Raw genomic sequence first — 21141 nt, 5'->3', positions numbered from 1 at the left:
TTCCTGTCTATGTGATAAATCTGGATAGAAACTGGAGTTCAATGTTGTTGAATTTAGTCTCCATTGTAAACAAAACTCAGCTTGTTAAGCAACATCAGGTTGGATTATTACAGAGCAGGAAATCAACCTTGTTTTACCTATGAATTTTGTTTTTATCAAATTTTAATTTTACACTCAGATTCTTTATCAATGCAGAAAAAAGTTCTTAAAATTCCCAACCGAATTAATTTTATGGGTTAATAGTTGATTTTTTATTTTATTGATATAAATGGATTGAAAGGTTTAATATAATCCCAACTAAATAATGGAAACAAACTCTATTAATACACAACAGAACATCTGTTTACACTAGTCATAGCTTTTCTTATATAATAAAATATATGCCATCTCCCTTACCTCCCTTCATGTTTCATATTATGTAGTGTTTACCATTTTATAATCCAAAATTCACCTTTGGTATATGCTTGTAACAAGGACAACATTCAAAATTAAAATGAGATTAGAAAACACCAAGATGGACTAGTATCAAAATCTATATTTAGGTATTATGTTAGAAATTATTTTCTTCTTCAGTTTAGACATACATAAAATTATTAATTAATAAATTAAAACATATCATGTGGCATAATTCCCATTTTAAATTCATGCTTACTAATGACACTTGAAACCTAAAATATCTGGAGGAGTAATTACTTAGGCAAGAATCATGATTTTTACTTAACACAGAAATTTTAATTGTAGAAAAGTATAAATATTTCTTACCGGGGGCGGATTCTCCCATTTTTTCAGAAAGTCTTCTTTGGCTTTGGCTAGAAATTCCTTCACTGAAAATATATATGAAAAAAGATTTTTGTCTTGTAGGAATATTTACATTACATATTTATATTATATGTATTTACATTACATATAAATATTCTTACTTAAAAAACAGGAAATGTGCATTCACTGTGTACACCAGAGAACTAGTTAGTATCTCTAAACAAGAAGCAAACACTTCCTTAGATTTCTAAGAACCTCCAATATTTTTCTATATGGAGGTTGCTTTGATAATTTCAAATCTAATAACAATAACATTTCTAAAAACATACCTGAAAGTAATGTAAAAATTAGAAATCAATCTAGGAAAAAATAGTGGCACAAATAAATATGCCATAGAGACTTTAGACACATGAACTGAAAATATCTGAGAACATGAATCTTTTGATCTGTGGAGTCAACAATAATTGGTTTTGAAAAAAGGACTGTTCTCAGGTATGGGAATTTATGTTATTAGATTTGTATTCTCACTACTGATAAGTAGAGAGAAAAGGAGAAACCACAGACTAACAAACATGTAAAAGATATTCACAGAGGCTTGAAAACAAAAGAGAACAAAACATGAACAAATCTAAACCACTTTAAAATCTCATTCTAAATTTGGAGTAAAAACTACATATCTGAATGACTACTTTAAAACTTACACTAAAGCAATTCAAAACCAGATGCTTATATACTGATCAATAATAACCACATATTTTATAAAGTTGCAGTTTAGTTTCAAATTTGTTAATTAAATGACCAATTATAAGTATCCCCTGCTTATCTGTCTTCCCACAGATAAAATGTCATTGACAAGATGTGCTCATGTTCTTGTGGTTAGGAATGAGAATAAAACCTGAATACACAGGAAATAATTATTTTGATGTTTGTTGTTCAGAAATTTCCCAATATTTATCTATCTCCAATCTATAAATAAAGAAAATGACAAAAATGGGATCCAAATAATGTTGAAATAGTAAAAAGTTGGAGAAGACAAAGTGAAATTTGATTGGCATGTTGGCATTTATTTCAGAAATACTGAGTGATGATCATGATGATGAAGACAAAATTAAAAGGGGAAGTAAGGACTCAAATTCTTTAAGATCCCTAATTATGCAATTGTTTTAAAGTGAGGCATTTTGAAATGCACATTATTATTGCCCTCTTTATCTTTAATGTAATATCTTTGGAAAAGATCTTACTGTATCACTGTGACTAACCAAGAAGACTGTTGGCATTCTAAAATGTTTTGCAATTTCAAATGATGATGACAGGTATCAGAAGCAAATCTTAGTTTTTAAGTAATACTAGAGTATGCATTCTGAACACATTATTTTATTACTTTCTATAAACCAGCATTAATATAAAATGCTTTCAAAAACTATTTTAGAAAATTAATTTTAAAAATCAGAATCTTCTCATTGTATAAAAAGTCTCATGCACCAAAACAATTGATCAAATAGTTACATATAATTATCCAAATATGATCGAATTCCTCTCAGGGATGGAAAATTCTTACATATAGGGCAATTCGAGTTCTTTTCTAAAAGCTAATGTACTATTCACAATTGAAGAAGAGTTTTTTACAAGTAAGTTGGGTTTAAGGTTGTTTGTATGTTGGGTTTTTGTGTTTTTTGTTTTGTTTTTGCCTGGAACAGACTTATCTGCACGTGGCCTTCATTTGGAAATGCCAGCTATAAAATAAATTGAAAATTAATTGCAAAATGTAACAGTGGCTCTTAAGAAATCACAACTTGTGAAACTCAAAATATACCTCTAATTTCTTTTGAAAAATATTTTGTTTTCTCTTATATATAGAACTTGCACATCAAGTTGAAGTATAAATTCTCCAGATGCCTGCATGAGAATTTGGAGACAAGGAAGAGAATCAAAGAAAAATGTCTCATATCCTATTTCAGCTTCTCTTGTCATTTTATGCCAAGAGGATCTGGAGTTAAGAAAAAATAACTGATCAAAGAAAGGAATGGCAGTCTTTATACCAAAGATGGAAAAAAAAATTCCTTTTACAGGCCTGGTGATAAGCTATCAGGGATTTCTTAATTTTATTTGCTAAGAGGATATTTGGGAAATTCTTTGAAATATTCTCTATACTCATCAATATTCTGACTTTACTGCCAAGTAGCACTGTAGAAAGTAAACAACATCTCACTCATATAGGTCTTATGTAGAAAATTATTTAAAATGTATATTAATCAAAGATATTAAATTTTGTGAATTTTTTCAACATATAAGGAGATTCCCTTTTAGAGTAAGGATGGCCATTAATTATGTCATTAAATAATTCCATGAAGAAAACTGTTCCTGAAACGTTTTAGTCATATAAATATATATACAAACATGAAATATCTAATATATATTCTCTATTTAGAAGCAAAGATAAACATAATCAACTTTTTGTAAAAATAAGTTGATTGAAACATACATCTTATAAATATAATAAAATAAAAACACCAAAAGGAAAATATTTCACAATACACTGGATTATGAATAATCCTAAAACAATAGACAATTAAGAACCACATGGTTTGCTGTAAATGTTATTATTTTTAGACATCGGTGAATTTAATTTCTAAGTGCTTTTCTTTGGTTATTTTTTAAAATTTCTATTCAAGGATACAAGATGTTAGCAGTTAATTAATAAAACAAGAGATGGGAGAGACAGCCAGACTCAAACACTACATCACAATTAATCCAGAGTTCCTTAAAAAGCATATACTTTGAAGTTCTCAATATTTTAATTTTTTTATGTTCTAATATATAAATCTTACTATATTTAATCAATTAAACCACTGTGATTGTCTGAAACAGCCACAGTTTTTTGAGATATAGTTAGAATATTGTTTCTAATATTCATCTGTGTGATCATGGGTACCTATCAAAAAGCATCTTACCGATATTAATAATTCTCCTTAGAAAAAAATACCTCGAAGAAAGATTTTTCTGCAAATATATTTTGTTCTGTATTGGTTAATAATGGGACAATCTAGGTATTACAAAATAAGGACACACCAAAAATTAATTCAATTTATTGTTTTTGCATTTATAATTGTAATTGTTTTCCAAATAAATTAATTTTCAGTTTGCATCATTGAATTCTGAAAGTGATGAGGTTGCCAAAGAAGTTATATGTTCCAGGAACATTCACCCATATGCATGAGGTGAAGGAAGAAGAAACAGAACTATTTACAACGTTTCCACAAAGTCCAAACACCACAACTTAATTCTTACCTCTCTTTGCCTCTCCCAATATTTTTGTATGTTTATACAGGTCATAGTTTAAAAGTGAAATTACAAAGTTCATTCTTTTTGTTTTTATTTATTTATTTATTTGGACTGGGGATTGAATCCAGGGGTGCTTTACAGCTAAGCACTTTTTATTTCTTTTTTGAGCCAGGGTCTCACTAAGTTGATGAGATTGTGAATTGACTGAACCTGCAATCCTCCTGAGGCCTTGGGATTACAGTTGTCATTGAGCCTAGCTTACAAAGTTCATCTTTTTTTTTTTGGCTGTGCTGAGGATTGAACCCAGGGTCCTATGCTTGTGAGGCAAGCACTCTACCAACTGAGCTATCTCCCCAGCCCCGAAGTTCATTTTAAACATTAAGAAAATTGACTAAAAATTCAAGTGTGGTAAAACTTTATTCCTTGAAATTCAGGTAATTCTACAATGAATAATAATGTTTCACTAATAACATTCAGCAAACTTATTAGTCATTTTGCAATGCTGCACTAGGTAAGTTAGATAATTTCTTATCAAAACAAGAATATGTAGTGAGTTATAGGGTGCCATTATTCAACTCTTAAAAGAGGTTATCTTTTATATATGAAGAATTTATAAGTGTATTACTATACAGATGACAACTACTCTAGATGTTGAGGGTTCCAGTCTCTTAGTAATGTGATAAATTTTACTTCCCTCTTTATGGCCTTTTTATAGTAAAAGCACAACACTATTCAACTTTTATTCAACATATGTCAGGAAACAAACAGAAAATTGGGGGAAAAAAAAGAATAAAAACTTCCTAAGGCAAATCCCAATTAAAATGTTAGTTGTTTCACTCAAAAATTTATAATAGTATATGGACATTTTTTAAAAAACCACTCATTAGCCTGGGTAATCTCACTGACTAAGTGGTGTCTATAAATCTGCTACTTAGTATAACTTCCTCTGCTTCATGGTACTATACTTATCATTTATAAAACATCACCACACAAAAAACTATAATACCTGTATGATTATATAAAACCCAACATTAGACAAAGCATTTCCCTTAACAACGAAAGTATTTTATTAACAATATGCTAAATAAAAATATAACTTTAAGAAGAGAATAAAAACTTGCAAACAACCAAACAAAAAGTTTTAAAGGTAACATTCGTTTTATTAAAAAGTAGTTGCCTACCAGATATTTCTGAAGAGGAGGAAGCTGTGTCCAGAAAATAAATTAAACAATGATTAAATTACACTCGTAAAAATGACATATTAGCATGAAGTCACTGATACACATTTTCCCAGAATAATATTTGCAGAAATAAAATGTTAAGGTGGAAACTCAATTATTTGCATGTTTTCAAGTAGGACATTTTAGAATTAAATGAAAAATAAAACTAACAACTACTGTTTTATGTCAAAATCAACAACATTCTTCTGATTTTCCTTGAAACGAAAATTTTAATTCCTTACTGCAATAGAGCTAATAATATCAAGAAGCAAATATCAAAATACACATCCTATAACTTTTGTAAAACCATCTCTGGACTTCTGTTATTCATTCAAACTCTTCTGCAGGAAAGACATTTGTTATACTCTTTTGAAAGACATGTCTTTGAAGGTATTCCACATCTTTTGTGCTGGTTTATTGAGCACCTGTTAGTTCTCTGATACTGATGGAGACTTTGAACACTCCAAAGAATAAATATAATTCTGTCATTAAGGAAACAAGAAACTAAGTGGGGGCGGGGGATTATAAAGCAATGTGACCAGGACTAAAGGCAGTTACAAGGTGCTATGAGAGTTAACAAGAAGAAATTCTTCCATAGTAGTATAAGCATAATAGAGGACACAGCATTTGTATGGCAACTTGAAAAATAAAGGGTTCCTCTGGCAGATAAAGATACAAAATAAGACATTCTAGATGAGGTGATCTGTATAAAACACATGGGGGAAGAGCATGGCTTAACTGGGAAATGGCAGCTGACTTGTGGAAGATGAGGCATAGGTTATGAGTGCACACAACAGTGGGAGGAGTAGTGCCAACAGGTACCCAATCATGGAGGTACTTGCCTGTCATGGTGATGGTTTTCAGTGTGTGAGAAGGAAGGGGAGCAATCTGTTAATTCACAGTTACTAGACTTCCATTTCTTCTGGGATATAGAAGGTAAGAACACTTGCTAAGAAAGGGGTGCCAGATGGAGTAACACAGGAATGATGAGGGTAACAGCTCTGCCTAAATATTTTATTTTATTTTATTGTAGTGCTGAGCATTGAACGCAGGGCCTCACACATGCTGGGCAAGCCCTCTACCACTGAGCTATAGCCTGGGGCCTAAATATTTTTAACTTTGATTGCTAATGCAGGAATTAAGGGAAAGGACCACTCCTCTAAAATTTCCTATTACGGAAAAAGCAAGTACTACAAACTATTACTGTGTGTTTTTAATGGTATCTTTTTACAGTAAGAGTTTAAAAATTTATCACTAAACTCTTATAACCTTTGTGCCCCTTGCTCTCTGTAATTAAATTATTTTCTCCTTCACTCATGTTATTAAAAGCGCTGTTCTATTTAAGAGTTATTTAGTGTATGCCAGAAAGCACAAAACAGAATGGAAACTGAAGGAAGTTACCTATGAAAATACCAAATTCTATTAACAAACAACAGAAGAGGACAATCTCTTCCAAATTCTCTGGAAAGTATAATCTAATGGAATATATTAGTTTGTCTTCTGCCACCCATCCTTCAAATATCGAACTCTTTAGAGTTCTCTATTTGGTATATTTCTGAGAATACCTATCCCTTCCCCACATGTACACAGTGTGCTAAAAATCTTTTCAGCAAATAGAACTCATGAAAAAACTAAATATAAAATATTCTGATTGCCACAAAATACTTCATAAAAATGCAACTTATATCAATCAAAGTAATAGGATTATTCTGTAAAAAAGTGATTTCCTACCAGATGCATCTGATGATTTGCGTGCTTGATCAAAAAGAATAAATAAATTTAAGATTAAATAACATATAAAATAACATCCACAATACGTTACCCATCCATATGTTTGCTAGTATATTACACAAAGAAATAAAATATAAAAATACTTGAGCACAGACATCAAAAAAAATGTTTTATATAAGGATTACAAGAAATTCTTTGGAGAGATACATATTAACCAACAAAAACCCTACTCTGGAAATGTGTTAACAAATTACAACATTCTGTCCATGAAATCTGAAGGATAATTGTACTCACTTTGCTAAGGGGTGCTTTGTTTGCCTCACCATATTCAACCATGTTCATTAAAAGCAAATTCACAAAAAAAAAAGAAGCAAATCCACTATAATCTTAAAAATAATAGTGGGTAAAAGGTAACTTTAATGCTGCAGTTATATTTGTGCGGTTTAATGGATGGCACCACGTTTACTTTTGATTTCTAAGATATCAGTCTTTCTATAAAGATTAAAGTCAAGCATGACTGAGCATTCAGAAATTTAGTAAAAAATAAAAGCTGTATTTCTATGCTAATGTCTATTTCACTCTTCTGCTTTCCTATTAGTTGATTCTTTATCAAGTCTTGGTTACAAGTGAACAGTATAATTGACTGACTCACTAAACCATGAAGAAAGTCCTTTATTTAGTTTGTATATGGAAAAATCCAAAACCTTTATGAGACATGTATTTAAATACATACTAAATATATTTGACATAAATAAATTCTAGAAAACTGCATTAACTTATTTGGTTAGCATTTAAAAGAACAGATGAATACACTAATCTGCATAGTATATTTATTCACAACTTAGCATACGTATGTGCTTTCTCTCTCAACCTGCTCTCTACCAGGGGATGCCATCAATCTAGGCCATCCAAGACATTAAAATGAAGGATCTTACTATAGGATTTTGTAATGAAAGTTTATACTTTACTCAGTCATAAAACTAATGACCCAGGAAATATGTGAAATGCAGTTTTTATCCTTGCTTACTGAGATTTTTCTCACAGAAATATATCTACCACAATTACATGCCAAAGATTTTCCTGACAGTGATCTGAATTCAAATATTCTTCCTTGTTGCCCAACATTGAAAAATTAGGACTATACATCTAGGGGATGGGGGATGCACATTATCAACTTAGTAACCAATGGCTCAATAAATTGTTGTGTTAATTTATATTCCCACATCTTTGATGTTTCATCTCTTCAACAAAACATGTTAACATCAGACTTTCCAATTTTTACTAATCTAATGGGCATGATGACAAATTTTGTAACACTAAATAAATATCTCAGAAAAATTAGCCAATTTTTCCCTTAAGGAACTTGTTACTTTTTTAATAGATTTATTCCCAGTTTCTTTAGAGTTTGGACTGCTATTATTAAAGGGACATTTTTTGTTGTAATTGTCTTTTCTGTTTGTTGCTGATGTATAGAACACAAATGGTGTTTACACACTGATCTTTTATCTGGCAGTCTTGCCACATTCGTTTCAGTGCTAAAAATCACACTGGAAGATTCCCCTGAATTTTCTGTGTAGACAATCACACATCATCTATGATAATGACAATCTTGTTCTCTCCATCTTTTTCTTGTCTTACTGTTCAGGATCTGACCAACAGTTCAACGATGTAGAAACAATGACAGTATTTCTCACTTCAGAGAAAATGTTTTTAAACTAAGTTGCTTTTCCTGTACTTTACTTATAATACTATATCAGACTCAATAAATGAATTTTAAGAATATTTCTTCTTTTCTCAATTCTCTGGAAGACTGCACAAAACTGAAATTTTTGTTCCTTACTATTTCCTAGAACTTTGTCATAGCACTGTCTGGTTCTAACTTTGTTATGTTTTGAATAAAACTTCAACTATGATTCAATTTTTTTAAACAGGTATGGTTCTAATCAGTTCTTTTAAAAGCATTCTCCATGAATTAACCTTTGGCTCTTTATTTTCTATTCCACTGATCTTTGCTCAGTCTTATGTCTTTTCATCAGTTTTTCTTATTTTGATTAACCATCCTATGCTTTTCCTAACTTGTTTACCTGAATTCTTACATCATGAATGTCTCTCTCTTTTCCGAAGTTAAACATTTAAAAATTTATCTCTACACTCCATAGTTTTGATAGTTTAAATTTAAATTTCTATTCTGAGTTAATACTTGACCCATGAGTTATCTGAATTTTTAAGTCTTCATATATATGCATTTATGTGTCTGTTAATTAGTCTTTTATTATAGAGTGTAGCTAATTGCTTTGTGCTCAAAAGACTGTGACCTGTATATCAATTCTTTGCAATTTGTTGAATATGTTTAGTTATATAATCAACTTTGTAAGTGCTCCCCAATTGCTTGGGTAGAAATTATATATATATATATATATATATATATATATATATATATATATGTCTTACATTTTCTAATTTCTTCTTCTAAGTGGGTCCATTTCATTTTATATATTTTGAGGCTCTATTACAGATATATAAAACTTCTTTTTATGTCATTAATTTTAAATGGTAGTCTGCCTATGACAATTCTACTGACAATCTTCTGAGGGTCTAATACTATTGTGTCTGAATATCTTATATAGTCAATTTATATGTTTGTCTCTTTTATTTCTGAACTGTGAACTTAAAGTTCAGTGGAGCTTTATCTGTGGAAAAACCTGAAAGGCTTGAATGAGGATTTGTTCCAGTACAGGATTTTGTACTAGCTTCTGTCTGGCATACAGCATATATTACCTACCTGAATCTGTTCTGATGATATACTTTTATTGGTGCTTCCTAGACCACACAATTAATACAGATTAAAACCTGAAACCCACTTGAGGGGAAGCAGATGATTATGAATTCTCAGGAGAGACATTCCACATCCACATATACATATCCCTCCCCTGCCCCAGGAACACAAGCTAAGAAATACAAGCTTCCCTTTTGCCCTGTGTTTGCAGAGGTTGTATTTTCTACTATGTGATTTCACTGAGGTCATGATCCTTTCAGGACACTGGCTTTATAGAGCAGTCTAAGAAATCCCAAACTGTATCATCCAAAGAACTTGCATTTTGTCTTTGTGAGATCATTTAAAATGAAAGCCCTTTGGCTAACAAGGGATGAAAATCTGAAGGCAAAGTATGCTCCCCTTATAGCTGTGGTTTTTCATCAACCACTTCCTTTTTTGCACATGGGATTTATTTTAATTCTTGTTAATTCAGGGATTCATTTAAAGGGATGCTCGCTATAGCTTATTCAGCATGTCAAGGTGCTGGTGCATTTCATTAATTTTTTTTCCCTAGAAAGATTTTTAAATTATCTTGTCTCCAATCTTGGATTTTTTTTTTTTAATAAGACAAGTTTCATGTTAAGCTGTAAGATGCAAAGACCTAATGTTTGTGGAATTCATGTATTATCCTTGAAATTCCAAAATTTCTCCAAGATATGCTTAAGTGTTGGGGTCTTTGTTAATTTGTGAAAACACAATGAGAATTTTTAATCTACAGATAGAGGTTTTTCTTCTTTTAGGAGGTTTTCCTGTGCTTAGTGTATATCTTAGTGATAGAGCACATGCTTAGTATGCTCAAGGCCCTGGGTTCAATTCTCAGTACCAAAAAAAAACAAACAAACAAAAACAGTTTTCTGAAGTTATGTTTTTGTTTTGTTTTATTTTGTTTTTTGTACTGGGAATTGAACCCAGGGGTGTTTTACCACTGAACTACATCCCCAGCATTTTATTTTATTTTATTTTTTAATATTTTGAGACAGGGTTTCACTGAGTTTCTTAGGGTCTCACTAAATTGCTGAGGGTAGTCTCAAATGTGTGATACCCCCTGCTTCAGCTTCCTGAGCTTCCAGGTAAAATCTTTTGTTGTTGTTGTTGTTTGGTTTGGTTTGATTTGGTACCAGGAGTTGAACCCAGGGACACTCAACTGCTGAGCCACATCCCTATCCCTTTTTAAAATATTTTGTTTAGAGACAGGGTCTCACTGGATTGCTTAGGGCCTCACTAAGTTGCTGAGGTTGACTTTGACCTCATGATCCTCCTGCCTCAGCCTTCCAAGTCCCTGGAATTACAGGTATGAGCCACCATGCCCAGCTAAAGTTTGTTGTTTTATCCACATCTGTTTTATGAGGATGTTATTCAATTTGTAGAATGACCTATGCTTATCTAACACACTTTTCACTTCATAATTTTTATTTTGTCCATTTCCCCTATTTCTGGAAGGCTTCAGGATAGTTCTTTCTATCATTAATTTACTTTCCTACAGAGACTAAAGTGCTCTTTACTCTCTTTAATGCAGCTTTATATTCTGCACATACCAGGTTTACTGCCATCACAGTAAGCCTTTCACATCATTATGCTTCTTTTCCATTCCTGCCTGATTCTCAGCTCTTTTCATCCTGGTCTTGTTTTATCCCTTCTATCATGTGTTATTTTACAGATTCCATGTTTGCTTGAAATCCAGATACTATCTGTAATATTATATGTTTAGACCCTTCCACAGAAATATTTTTAAAACATTGCTTATTCCCCTCCTTTTGCAGGTCCCAATTTTTATCCTTTAATGGGGTATAACCTCTTTTATAGGCTACATAGAGTTGCTTTTCTCATTTTTACTTTCATGAAGAATGAGAAGTTTTGCAAACCTTGAGTAGTAATAAGGTAGGTGAGAGTAGCTCAGTAGTAGTACCTAGCATGCACAAGGCCCTGGGTTCTATCCCCAGTACTGGAAAAAATCCTCACAAATAAAGTAGGTGAATTTTCTTTGGATACTTTCACTTCCTATTTAGGTACTGGTAGAATCAATTCATCCAATCTTTCAGTTTATACATATTTACATTATCAGCTGAATAATCCAGTGACCTTCGGCACTGAGGCACTGAGAAGGTAGCAGGACTATAGGGTTCCTTGCTGGTGGTGAAATGCATCAAATCAAGGTGGAGCCCTGTCATAGCTGGAAAAGGTCAAGTCATGTTACTGACTTGAAATAACTAATAAATTCTTAATTGTCCCAATATAACTGTTTAAGAGTGAAAGTAATTAGCAGTGTTGGGTCTTTTACTCACTTTTCCCACAGTCCTTTTTTTTTTTTTTTTTTTTTTTAAGCCTCATCTCTCTGAATTAGTGAGGGTGAAACAATTATTTCTCTTTTCCATAAGGGCAAACTACTCAAAGTAAAACTGTTAGTTAGGCTTTGGTAGTTGATCATCTATCTGATCCTGTACATTTCTGGGCAAATCTGCCCCCCACCCCACACACTTTAATTCCAGGATGTGGTTTTCTCAGTTTTGTGATTTATATTTTCAGTCAAGATCTGCACAGTGGACTTAATTGCTTGTGCTCAAGTCTGGAACATTCCTGAGATTCACAGTAGATTAATGTCTTCTTCAGAGAGCTGCCCTCAATTATAGCTGGACCAGAGTTCTCACCTAGGATTTTTTTTTTAATTGACTCATAAAAGCTGTCCACATTGATGGGACACCATATGTTTTGATATATGGATACACTGTAGAATGTTCAAATCAGGCTAAGCAAATCTATCTCCTCAAATTTTTATTATTTTTTTATAGTAAGAACATTAAAAATCCTTTCCTCTTGCTTTTTAAAAAAGTATTCAATACATTACCATTTTCTATAATCACCCAAATTCTCCTAACTATAATGTAGTACCAGTTGACTACCCTTTCTCCATCTCTCCCTCCCTGCTATTCTTCACCTAGGATTTTGATATACTGATGGTAGTTATGTTGATAAGCCAGGAGCACACATGAACTCTGAATCTGTCAGATGACTGAGCTCCATCTTGTACAAGCAGCAGAGAAACCTATTCTACACTGTGAAAATAATAAGACAGATACAAGGAGAAAATAAAGTAGTCATGTGATCTCTGAAAGAAAAACCGAGAAAGGTGCTGCTGTGATTCCAGGCACTTTTCCAAATTCCATTTCTAGTATTGGTAAAACTCAACTCTACTTTATGCCTTTGAGCTGCGTGAGATAACTATGTAGTCTGATAATACCTGCATTTTTGTCTGTTTTAGCCTATTCGAGTAACTGATAATTCCTCTAATCAAAATGGCCTTAAGACAATTCAACTGATTTTTAGAGGTGTTTTGTATATTTCTTGACAAAACTTGCTTTCTTAACAAGAGCAAAAGCTTCACAAAAAGGGGTATTAGCAAGAAAGAAAATTTAGACAGGAAAGGTGAAAGCTCTTTTTAGACTTTCAAGTCATATTTTAAGTACGAGGAAGATAAAAGTTCTGATTGGTACAATTTAGTTTCTTAATCATTTTTATCTTACTTCATGCTACAAAGATGATGCTGGAATAAGGAAACGTTATGATTATTGTATTTCCTGAAACAAAACACAAACTGATAGTTTTCAATGATAACACAATATGTATTCTTTTTTATAAAAAAATGAATACTATTTAGTCATTCATTTATTTTACAGTATTTATGGCATCCTTATAATGTAGGAAATAACAAGGTAGCCACTGAAAACACACAGATAAACAAGGCACTGGCCTTGGCTTAACAAGTTCAAAATTTAGAGATTAGACACCAAATTATAAATATATAATTTCAATATAATACAATAATAATACAATAAATTATAGTTTATAAGCTGCTTTGAGAGTATAAGGAAATCACCTAATTCCACAGGATCAATAATGGAGGCACTCCAAAGCATAGTGGTTCTCAGAATTCTTATGATAAAAAATATAAACATGGAAAGGTGGCAAGGATTTATATATGATAAAGTAGGGCCAGGTTAAAATTTATGAGACAGATGCAAATAAAGTAATTGGAAAGTTTTCATTTTGGGTTAAGAAATGGGCACATCAGCAATCTAAAAACTGTAGTGTGAAAAATGACCTGGAGGGAGATAAAACTGGAAGCTGGGAGAACAGTGAGACAGTTATTGCAACAGGGTTGAGAAGAGGTATAGAATGTCTGATCTAGAAACATTTTCATTGTTAGATTGAAGAAAAATGGAGTGATTTTTGAGACATTTCTGATATACGATCAATAGAACTTAATGACTAAGTGTATGTCTGGGAGTTAGAAACAAGGTTTCTGTTTTTACTTCCTTCATGGACAATGAGATCACTAACAGAAATTAAAATCGATGATAAAGCAACAAATTTGGGGATGGGAAGACAAAATCCACTTTTGAACTGAATGTTCAGGTAGTGACTGAAGATATAGGCATGGATGAGATCATTCAGAGAGAACGTAGCATTAAAAGAAGGCCAAAGATAGATTCCCGGAGAAAACTAACCTTCAATTATCAGAAAAAAGGAATAGCTTTATAACTAGAAAAAAGTACTACATACATTTAAAACCAGAGGCACATTTATAGACTTAGAAAAAAAGGTCTAGCATTTGCTTATTTCTACAAATAAAACCACACCTCACTTGTAATTTTCCATATTTTGAAATGGCTAGGACATTTAACCACTTACAACGTAAGTGAAATTAGTTGAAATTGAACAATCTTGAAAAACTGAGTATCTATTTTTTATCACCACCATTCTTGTGGTAGAAAAAGGCTGTAAGGAAAGGCCACGATATAAAATACTATCTCTAATCCATAGCTTTAAAATGAAGCAATACAGAAGCAACAACAATTCTCTTCACCTAAAACCAATACATCAGACTATAAAACCTCCAGAACATCATACTGGTTACCTAAAAATTCTAGGTTATATGCCCAGCTTTCAAAGAGAAAACACACATTGAACTGATTTGAACAAGCAGCATGATCAGGTAGCCTCGGTTTTCGTATTATAGAAATTATGCTCACATGTTGATTTTATAATATTAGTTTAGATTTAAAACACTGTATCAGAAGGTCTACTTCGAAAACAGGAAAATAATAATCTAGGCAACTCTTAGTATTATACATGTAAAAAACGTCCCTTTAGCATATGATATCACTTGTAAACAAACATATAACAACAGTGAAGTGGTTCATGTTGTACTGCAGCAGGATAAAGAATGTGCATTGGTAATAATGAAGTGATTTCCAGTTATGGAAGAAAAGGTTCCTTGACTGAATTTTATCATTAAACAGCAAAAATCCAAATCTTCTAGGTCAAAATTCCAATTCTAAATCTTTTCAAAATAAATTACAGAACCATTATGTTATCAGAGAAATCATATATCACTTCTAAAAATGACATCTGAATCAGAGATTAACTTCTAAACAGCTTCTTTTTTAGTTAAGCGAAAAGATGCTAATGAATTATGCTCTGAGCAAACATTTCTCACTCTAACAACAGGATATCTATTTTTAGCAGCAGGTTTGGCTTGAAAGGAACAGCTTTTGCCCTAAGATAAGCTGCAGTATATACTGTAGTATATTTTTTCAAAAAAAAAAAAAAAAAAAAAAAGACTTTTGGACATGTTTAAAAAAATAAATCATATTATAATAACAAAAGGAGACTAGTTATCACAATGTACTTATTCTAATAAGTTATTTCCCCAATAAAGTATTTCTTAAAAATTGTAACAAAGCCTCCAAAACCAAAATCCCTATTTCTCCATGAACTGTAGTTAAAAGCAACAACAAAAAAAATCAACAAAATTTTAGCAGCATTTTATTTTCAAGATTAGTATTTTTTAAAATATAGTCAAAGAAGAAGCTAACAAAAATTAGTGTTAGGATAACAAAGCTAATCAAAGGAAAGTTAAACTATCTTGAGGATCCGATATTAAAATCAAATTCTCATTATGGATCTTCTATTATTCAATATGTAACAATTAATAATACTGCCAAATGAATACAGTAAATCAAACCATAAAGAAAACTGAAACTGGTTATTAATATACTACTAATAGTGGTATTGTTCACAGTTCTTAGTGGCTTTTAAAAGCAGTTTACTATAATACCTACTTGCAAAAGCATCAACACAAAATGTAATAATTCATTGCAGTCCTGACTTTTTAACTGTCTCTTTAAAAAATATTTTTCTTCTTAGATTAATTTAAAAAATACATATATAGATAGCTGAAGAGTCTCAGAGAGCATACTTACCACTCATGATGAAAATCAACCCTTCCAAAACATATTGCTCAAAACAACAATCCAACAGCAAAGGGAGTTATGCTAATCTCTAGAGGTAGAAGAACCGATGGTGTAAACACATACACTGGAACATGCAGCACACAGAAAATGAGAAGAGCTTTCTTTTGTTTTAAAAAGAAAAGCCCCTAGAAGCAAAGCATAACTGCCCAGCATGAGATAACACCAGTAAACATCAGATTAATGCCAACGGTGTGTATAACTAGATTTAATTTCTTTCAAGCTAGTTCTCCTAGCCTCCTTCATATACCTCCAGAACAACTCAAAATGGCAGGGAGAAAATGTTCGAGCCAGGATGTATAAGATGTTCTCAATTATATCAGCATGAGTTGTTACCACGGCAACATTAGACCAGAATTATCGGTTCACTTGTAACCAAGGAGTAGCTTTTCTAAAGCTTTAATCAACCCAAACAAATAAAATACCTTTTTCTTTTAGAGCCACATGATTTTAAAATTACCACGTTCTTTAAATTTAAGCACTGATTTACCCTTTTTACATCTTCTAAAGATACAAAAAAATCGCTGTTTTCTTCAAATACTCACACAATCCCATGTTGAATCTGGCAAGGAACAAACAGCAGAATGATTGCACCTAAACGTCTTTCAATTACACCAGCTCTTACTGCTAGCTGTGGACCTCACTGATATTAAAATGCTGTGTGCTGTTGCTAGTGACTATTGGCGATGAATCTTATTGCCCAGATCGCTGATAGCTTTCATTTTTCATGAGCCAGAAAGCTATACTGCAGCACAAATGTTAACCATTTAAACATTCTGTATTATGGCACAGACAAAATGTAATAATACACACACACACACACACACACACACACAAACACACATATATATATACATTTATAAAAGAGGAACCATTTATTTATAAACTTCCATTAAATTCAGCATTACAAACAGGATCAGATGCCATCCATAAACTACTCCAAAAAAGACAATACTCAAAAAAAAGTTACCAGTAGTTATTGTTTAAGTATGAAATTCCTCACATCAAACAAGAATAAGATGACAGTTTCTATAGCAAGGTGGGCAAACTGGATGGCAAGATGGACAGGTTGTTCCAATCCCAGAGACCCCAAATTTGTACCAAAATGGTACAAAGGACCTAGAGAATGGTGCCTTGTTAGGTGGAACTTCAGAAACCAAATTTACCAACTTTAAAAGTTGCCAGGTCAAATGAACCAGGACATTTTTCAAAATAAAAACTTCATTTGGCCAACAAAATATGTGAAACAATGTTCAACATCTTTAGTAATCAAGAACATGCAAATCCAAACTACACTGATATCATCTCACTCCAGTTACAATGGCAGCATCAAGAATACAAGTAATAATAAAATCTGATAAATGTAGGGAAAAGGGAATTTTTATGCTTATTTGCTGTTGTTAGGATTGTAAGTTAGTATAATCACTTTGGAAATCTGCATGAAGTTTCCTCAAAAGACTTAAGAATGGAGCCATCATATGACCCAGCTGTCCTATTCCTTGGTATTTTTCAGAAGAATTAGTACGCTACAGCATTACATGAAAATCTATGTTTATAGCAGTGAATTTACAATAGCCAAGTAAAGGAACAGCCCAGGTTCTGTCAACAAATGAATGGATAAAGAAAATATGGTATATATACACAATGGTATTTTATTCAGTCATAAAGAACAAAATTATGACATTTGCAGGAAAATGGATAGAACTGGAGAACAACATGTTCAACAAAATAATTTAGACTAAGAAAGTCAAGGGTCTTATGTTTTCTCTCATATGTGTAAATTAGAGAGAAGAATAAATATATATAAAGAAGGTGGTGGACCCATGAAAATAGAAAGGAGATGGGGGAGGGAAAAAGAGAGGGAAAAGAAAGGTTGTGGGAAATTATGTGCATGTAGGAATATGTAACAATGAAACTCACTATTAATATAATCAAAATGCACTAATTAAACGATAGGGGGGCTACCAGGTGAGGCAAGACTTCTGAAATTCCAGAGACAGTACTTCAGAAAATCTTCCCCTAGAAACACACTGAAGCTAAACAAAATTGTCAAAAACAATGGTTTCATTGTCCTGGTAATCAAGCAAATTGAAAGTATTTCATGAAATATTACTGAACTTTGCATTAGAACACCGGGAGTCTGTGATGTTCTTGTCTGTAGCTATTCATATTTCTTCACAGTTCAGTTAGTATAATGCTTCTATAAGAGTAGAGCTGGTCATGAAAACTATAGTTTCACTGCCAAAGGAAGTTGACATGATTTGGACTGAAGACCCCAAACTCTACATTAGTAATACTATTGTCAATTAAAAAAAAAAAAAAAAAAGTAAAGAATTATTGGGGAAGTGCCCAGATTCACTATTCTAAGGTTATGGGCTTTCGAGAAGTATGCAGCAGACTGGTGAACTAACAAGAAATTTACCAGAGAAAATGAAATGAGAGAGAGGTTAAGATTATCCACATGTCACTGGCTGACTAGGAAGCTGTGACATGCACATGGGAGACCCAAGAGGGTCCAGTGGAAAGCTAAATCTGGTACAGATCTAAAAATTGCCTGAACAATAAATGTGCTCCCCAATCCACACACAGTTCCATGAGTACAGACTGGTTCAAAGTTTGAGCACAACCTCTGATTGATGATTATACAACTAAGCTCTGGAGACACAGGGAAACCCCTATGAAGCCAGGTTAAAAAATAAAACTCAGAATAAGGCAGGGGAAAAAAAGACCAAAAACAGAACAGAGAAATCAGTAGTCACACATCTGGGGCACACAGATTCCATAGATTAAGACAAAGATGTTATTAAAACAAAATAAAATATACACAAAAGTAACCTGCGGAGAAGAAAAAAATAATCAGAATTCAAAGCTGCTACAAATACATGATTTTATTTAAGTATTTTACACAAACTGTGTGATCCCTAATGAGGAGAAAAAGCAAATCAGTAGAAAATGCTCCTGGATGGACTCAGATGTAGAATTTAGCAAAGATTTCAAAATATCTATTATATATAGGTCAAAATAATTAAAAGGATACTGTGTTTAAAGAATTACAGGAAAAATACAATGGCAATTATATAACAAATGGAGAATTTCAATCCATAAAGAGAAACTATTAAAAAATAAACATAAGACTTGAAAAGTCAATAATGAAAAATTTAAAACTTATTATAGGCTCAATAGCAGATTTGAGGAAGCAAAAAGATCAAAACAATGAACTTGAGGATAGATCAACAGAAATAATCTGGCATGAAGGACATAAAGAAAAAAGAAGAAAAAAGAACAGAACCTTAGAAATCTGTGGAATATCAAGGATGCTAACATACATATAATAGGAATTAGGAGAGGAGGGCACAAACGGTGAAGAAAAAAACACTTGAAAAATGTAATGATTGAATATGTCCCAATTTGAGAGAAAAAATAATAATCTACAAAACCCAGCAGTTTAGTGCCTACTAGTACAAATACAAAGAGATCCGTACCTAGACACATCATAGGTAAGTTGCTGAAAGATAAAGACAAGGAGAAAGTCTAAAAAGCAGAAAAAGCAAAATCATGTACAGGGGAAAAGCAACATCCTTAATGATGACTTTTGCTAGAAGTAAGAGAATGGAAGGCAACAAAATGACATGCTCGAAGTGCTAAAGAAAAAAGAAACAAAAATGTCCACTAGCCATTCTCTATCCAGGAAAACTATCCTCCCAAAACAAAGCTGAAATAGAACATTCACAGAGAAATAACAACTAACGTACATGTTGAAAGCTGAAATGCATAATGAAGTCCTTGGGGTTGAAAAGAAATGGCACTAAATGATAACTCAAGTTGATAGGGAAAGATCAAGAGCACTAGAAATGGTAAACTATAAGAAACATACTTTATATCTATATACACACATACACATACATATCTGGTGGGGGGATAAAACACAGGACCTTGTACTTTATGGGTTTATAAAATATATAAAAATAATATATGTGAAAATCATAACAAATATGAAGAAGAAATTGAATTATATTGGATCATAGTAGATCTATTATACTAGAATTGTCAGTACTACCATGAAGTGGATTGTGATAAAATAAAATGCACATTATAACCAACAAAGCAACTATTAAAAATATTTTAAAATTTAGTTAAAAAACCAACAGAGGAATTCAAATGGAACAATTTACATTTGCTTAATACAATAGCATTAAAAAGAGAACCAACAATAAAAACAACAAAAACTATGAGATGTATAGAAAACAATAGTAAAATGGATGATGTATATCCAATTTTATCAATAATTACATTAAATGCAATGGAAGAAACAAATCAAAAGCAGAAATTATCAGGCTGGATTTTAAAAAGAAGGCCCAACTACATGCTGCCTATAAGCAATACACTTTAAGTTCAGAGCTATAAATAAGCTGAAAGTAAAAGGAAGGAGAAAGATAAACTATGCAAACAGTAACTATAATACACCTAGACTAATATCTCAATATCTGAAAAAACAGATTTATAGTTGAGAAAAACTACAAGAAATAAACTGGACATTTCATGATGACTAAAAGGTCAATACATCTGGGAAATTTAACAGTTAGAAATGTATATGCTTTGAACACAAGAGCCTGCACAATACTAAAATAAAAACTGACAGTAGTCAATAATTCAAAAATTACAGTCATGCACTGCTTAACAACATTTCTCATACTATTATGAGAAATATGTCATTAGGCAATTTCATTGTTGTGCAAACACAGAATGTAGTTACACAAACTTAGATGATGTAGCCTACTATACACTAGGTTATACGGCATAGCCTACTGCTCTGCCAGATTGCTCTTGTCAGATTTGGTCTGGTAAGTAATTTTCCTCTACAATGAGCTTATATAGAGTTTCTAAAAATTCTTCAGCTGCCTTCCCATCAGCACTCAGACTCACCATTCATTTTCACATATAATGAACAATGATTCATGAATCCTTTAAACTACCCAGAGCTAGCAGTAAATTCATCATACTAAAGTCCAGTGTTTTCTTGCAAGCT

General features: G+C 32.2%; 1 protein-coding gene across 5 annotated transcripts in view; it reads right to left on the bottom strand.

Moving 5' to 3' along the window:
- Window positions 1–21141, bottom strand: part of PRKACB (protein kinase cAMP-activated catalytic subunit beta) — a 110737-nt gene that overhangs the window by 29900 nt on the left and 59696 nt on the right. For 2 of the 5 annotated variants that reach the window (XM_079139869.1, XM_079139867.1), the window contains exon 2: window positions 763–824. In XM_079139869.1, the coding sequence (XP_078995995.1) occupies window positions 763–824 (62 nt within the window). Of the gene's footprint in view, window positions 1–762; window positions 825–5222; window positions 5245–16067; window positions 16629–16660; window positions 17624–21141 lie in introns of those variants that run through there. The other 3 variants (XM_079139870.1, XM_079139871.1, XM_079139868.1) reach the window with 3 other exon arrangements.

The sequence above is a fragment of the Sciurus vulgaris genome (genome assembly GCF_902686455.1).
Source record: "Sciurus vulgaris genome assembly, chromosome: 1".
Lineage (NCBI taxonomy): Eukaryota > Metazoa > Chordata > Mammalia > Rodentia > Sciuridae > Sciurus > Sciurus vulgaris.
The sequence above is the reverse complement of the archived record's forward strand: the minus strand, read 5'-3'. Positions and strand labels throughout refer to the sequence as shown.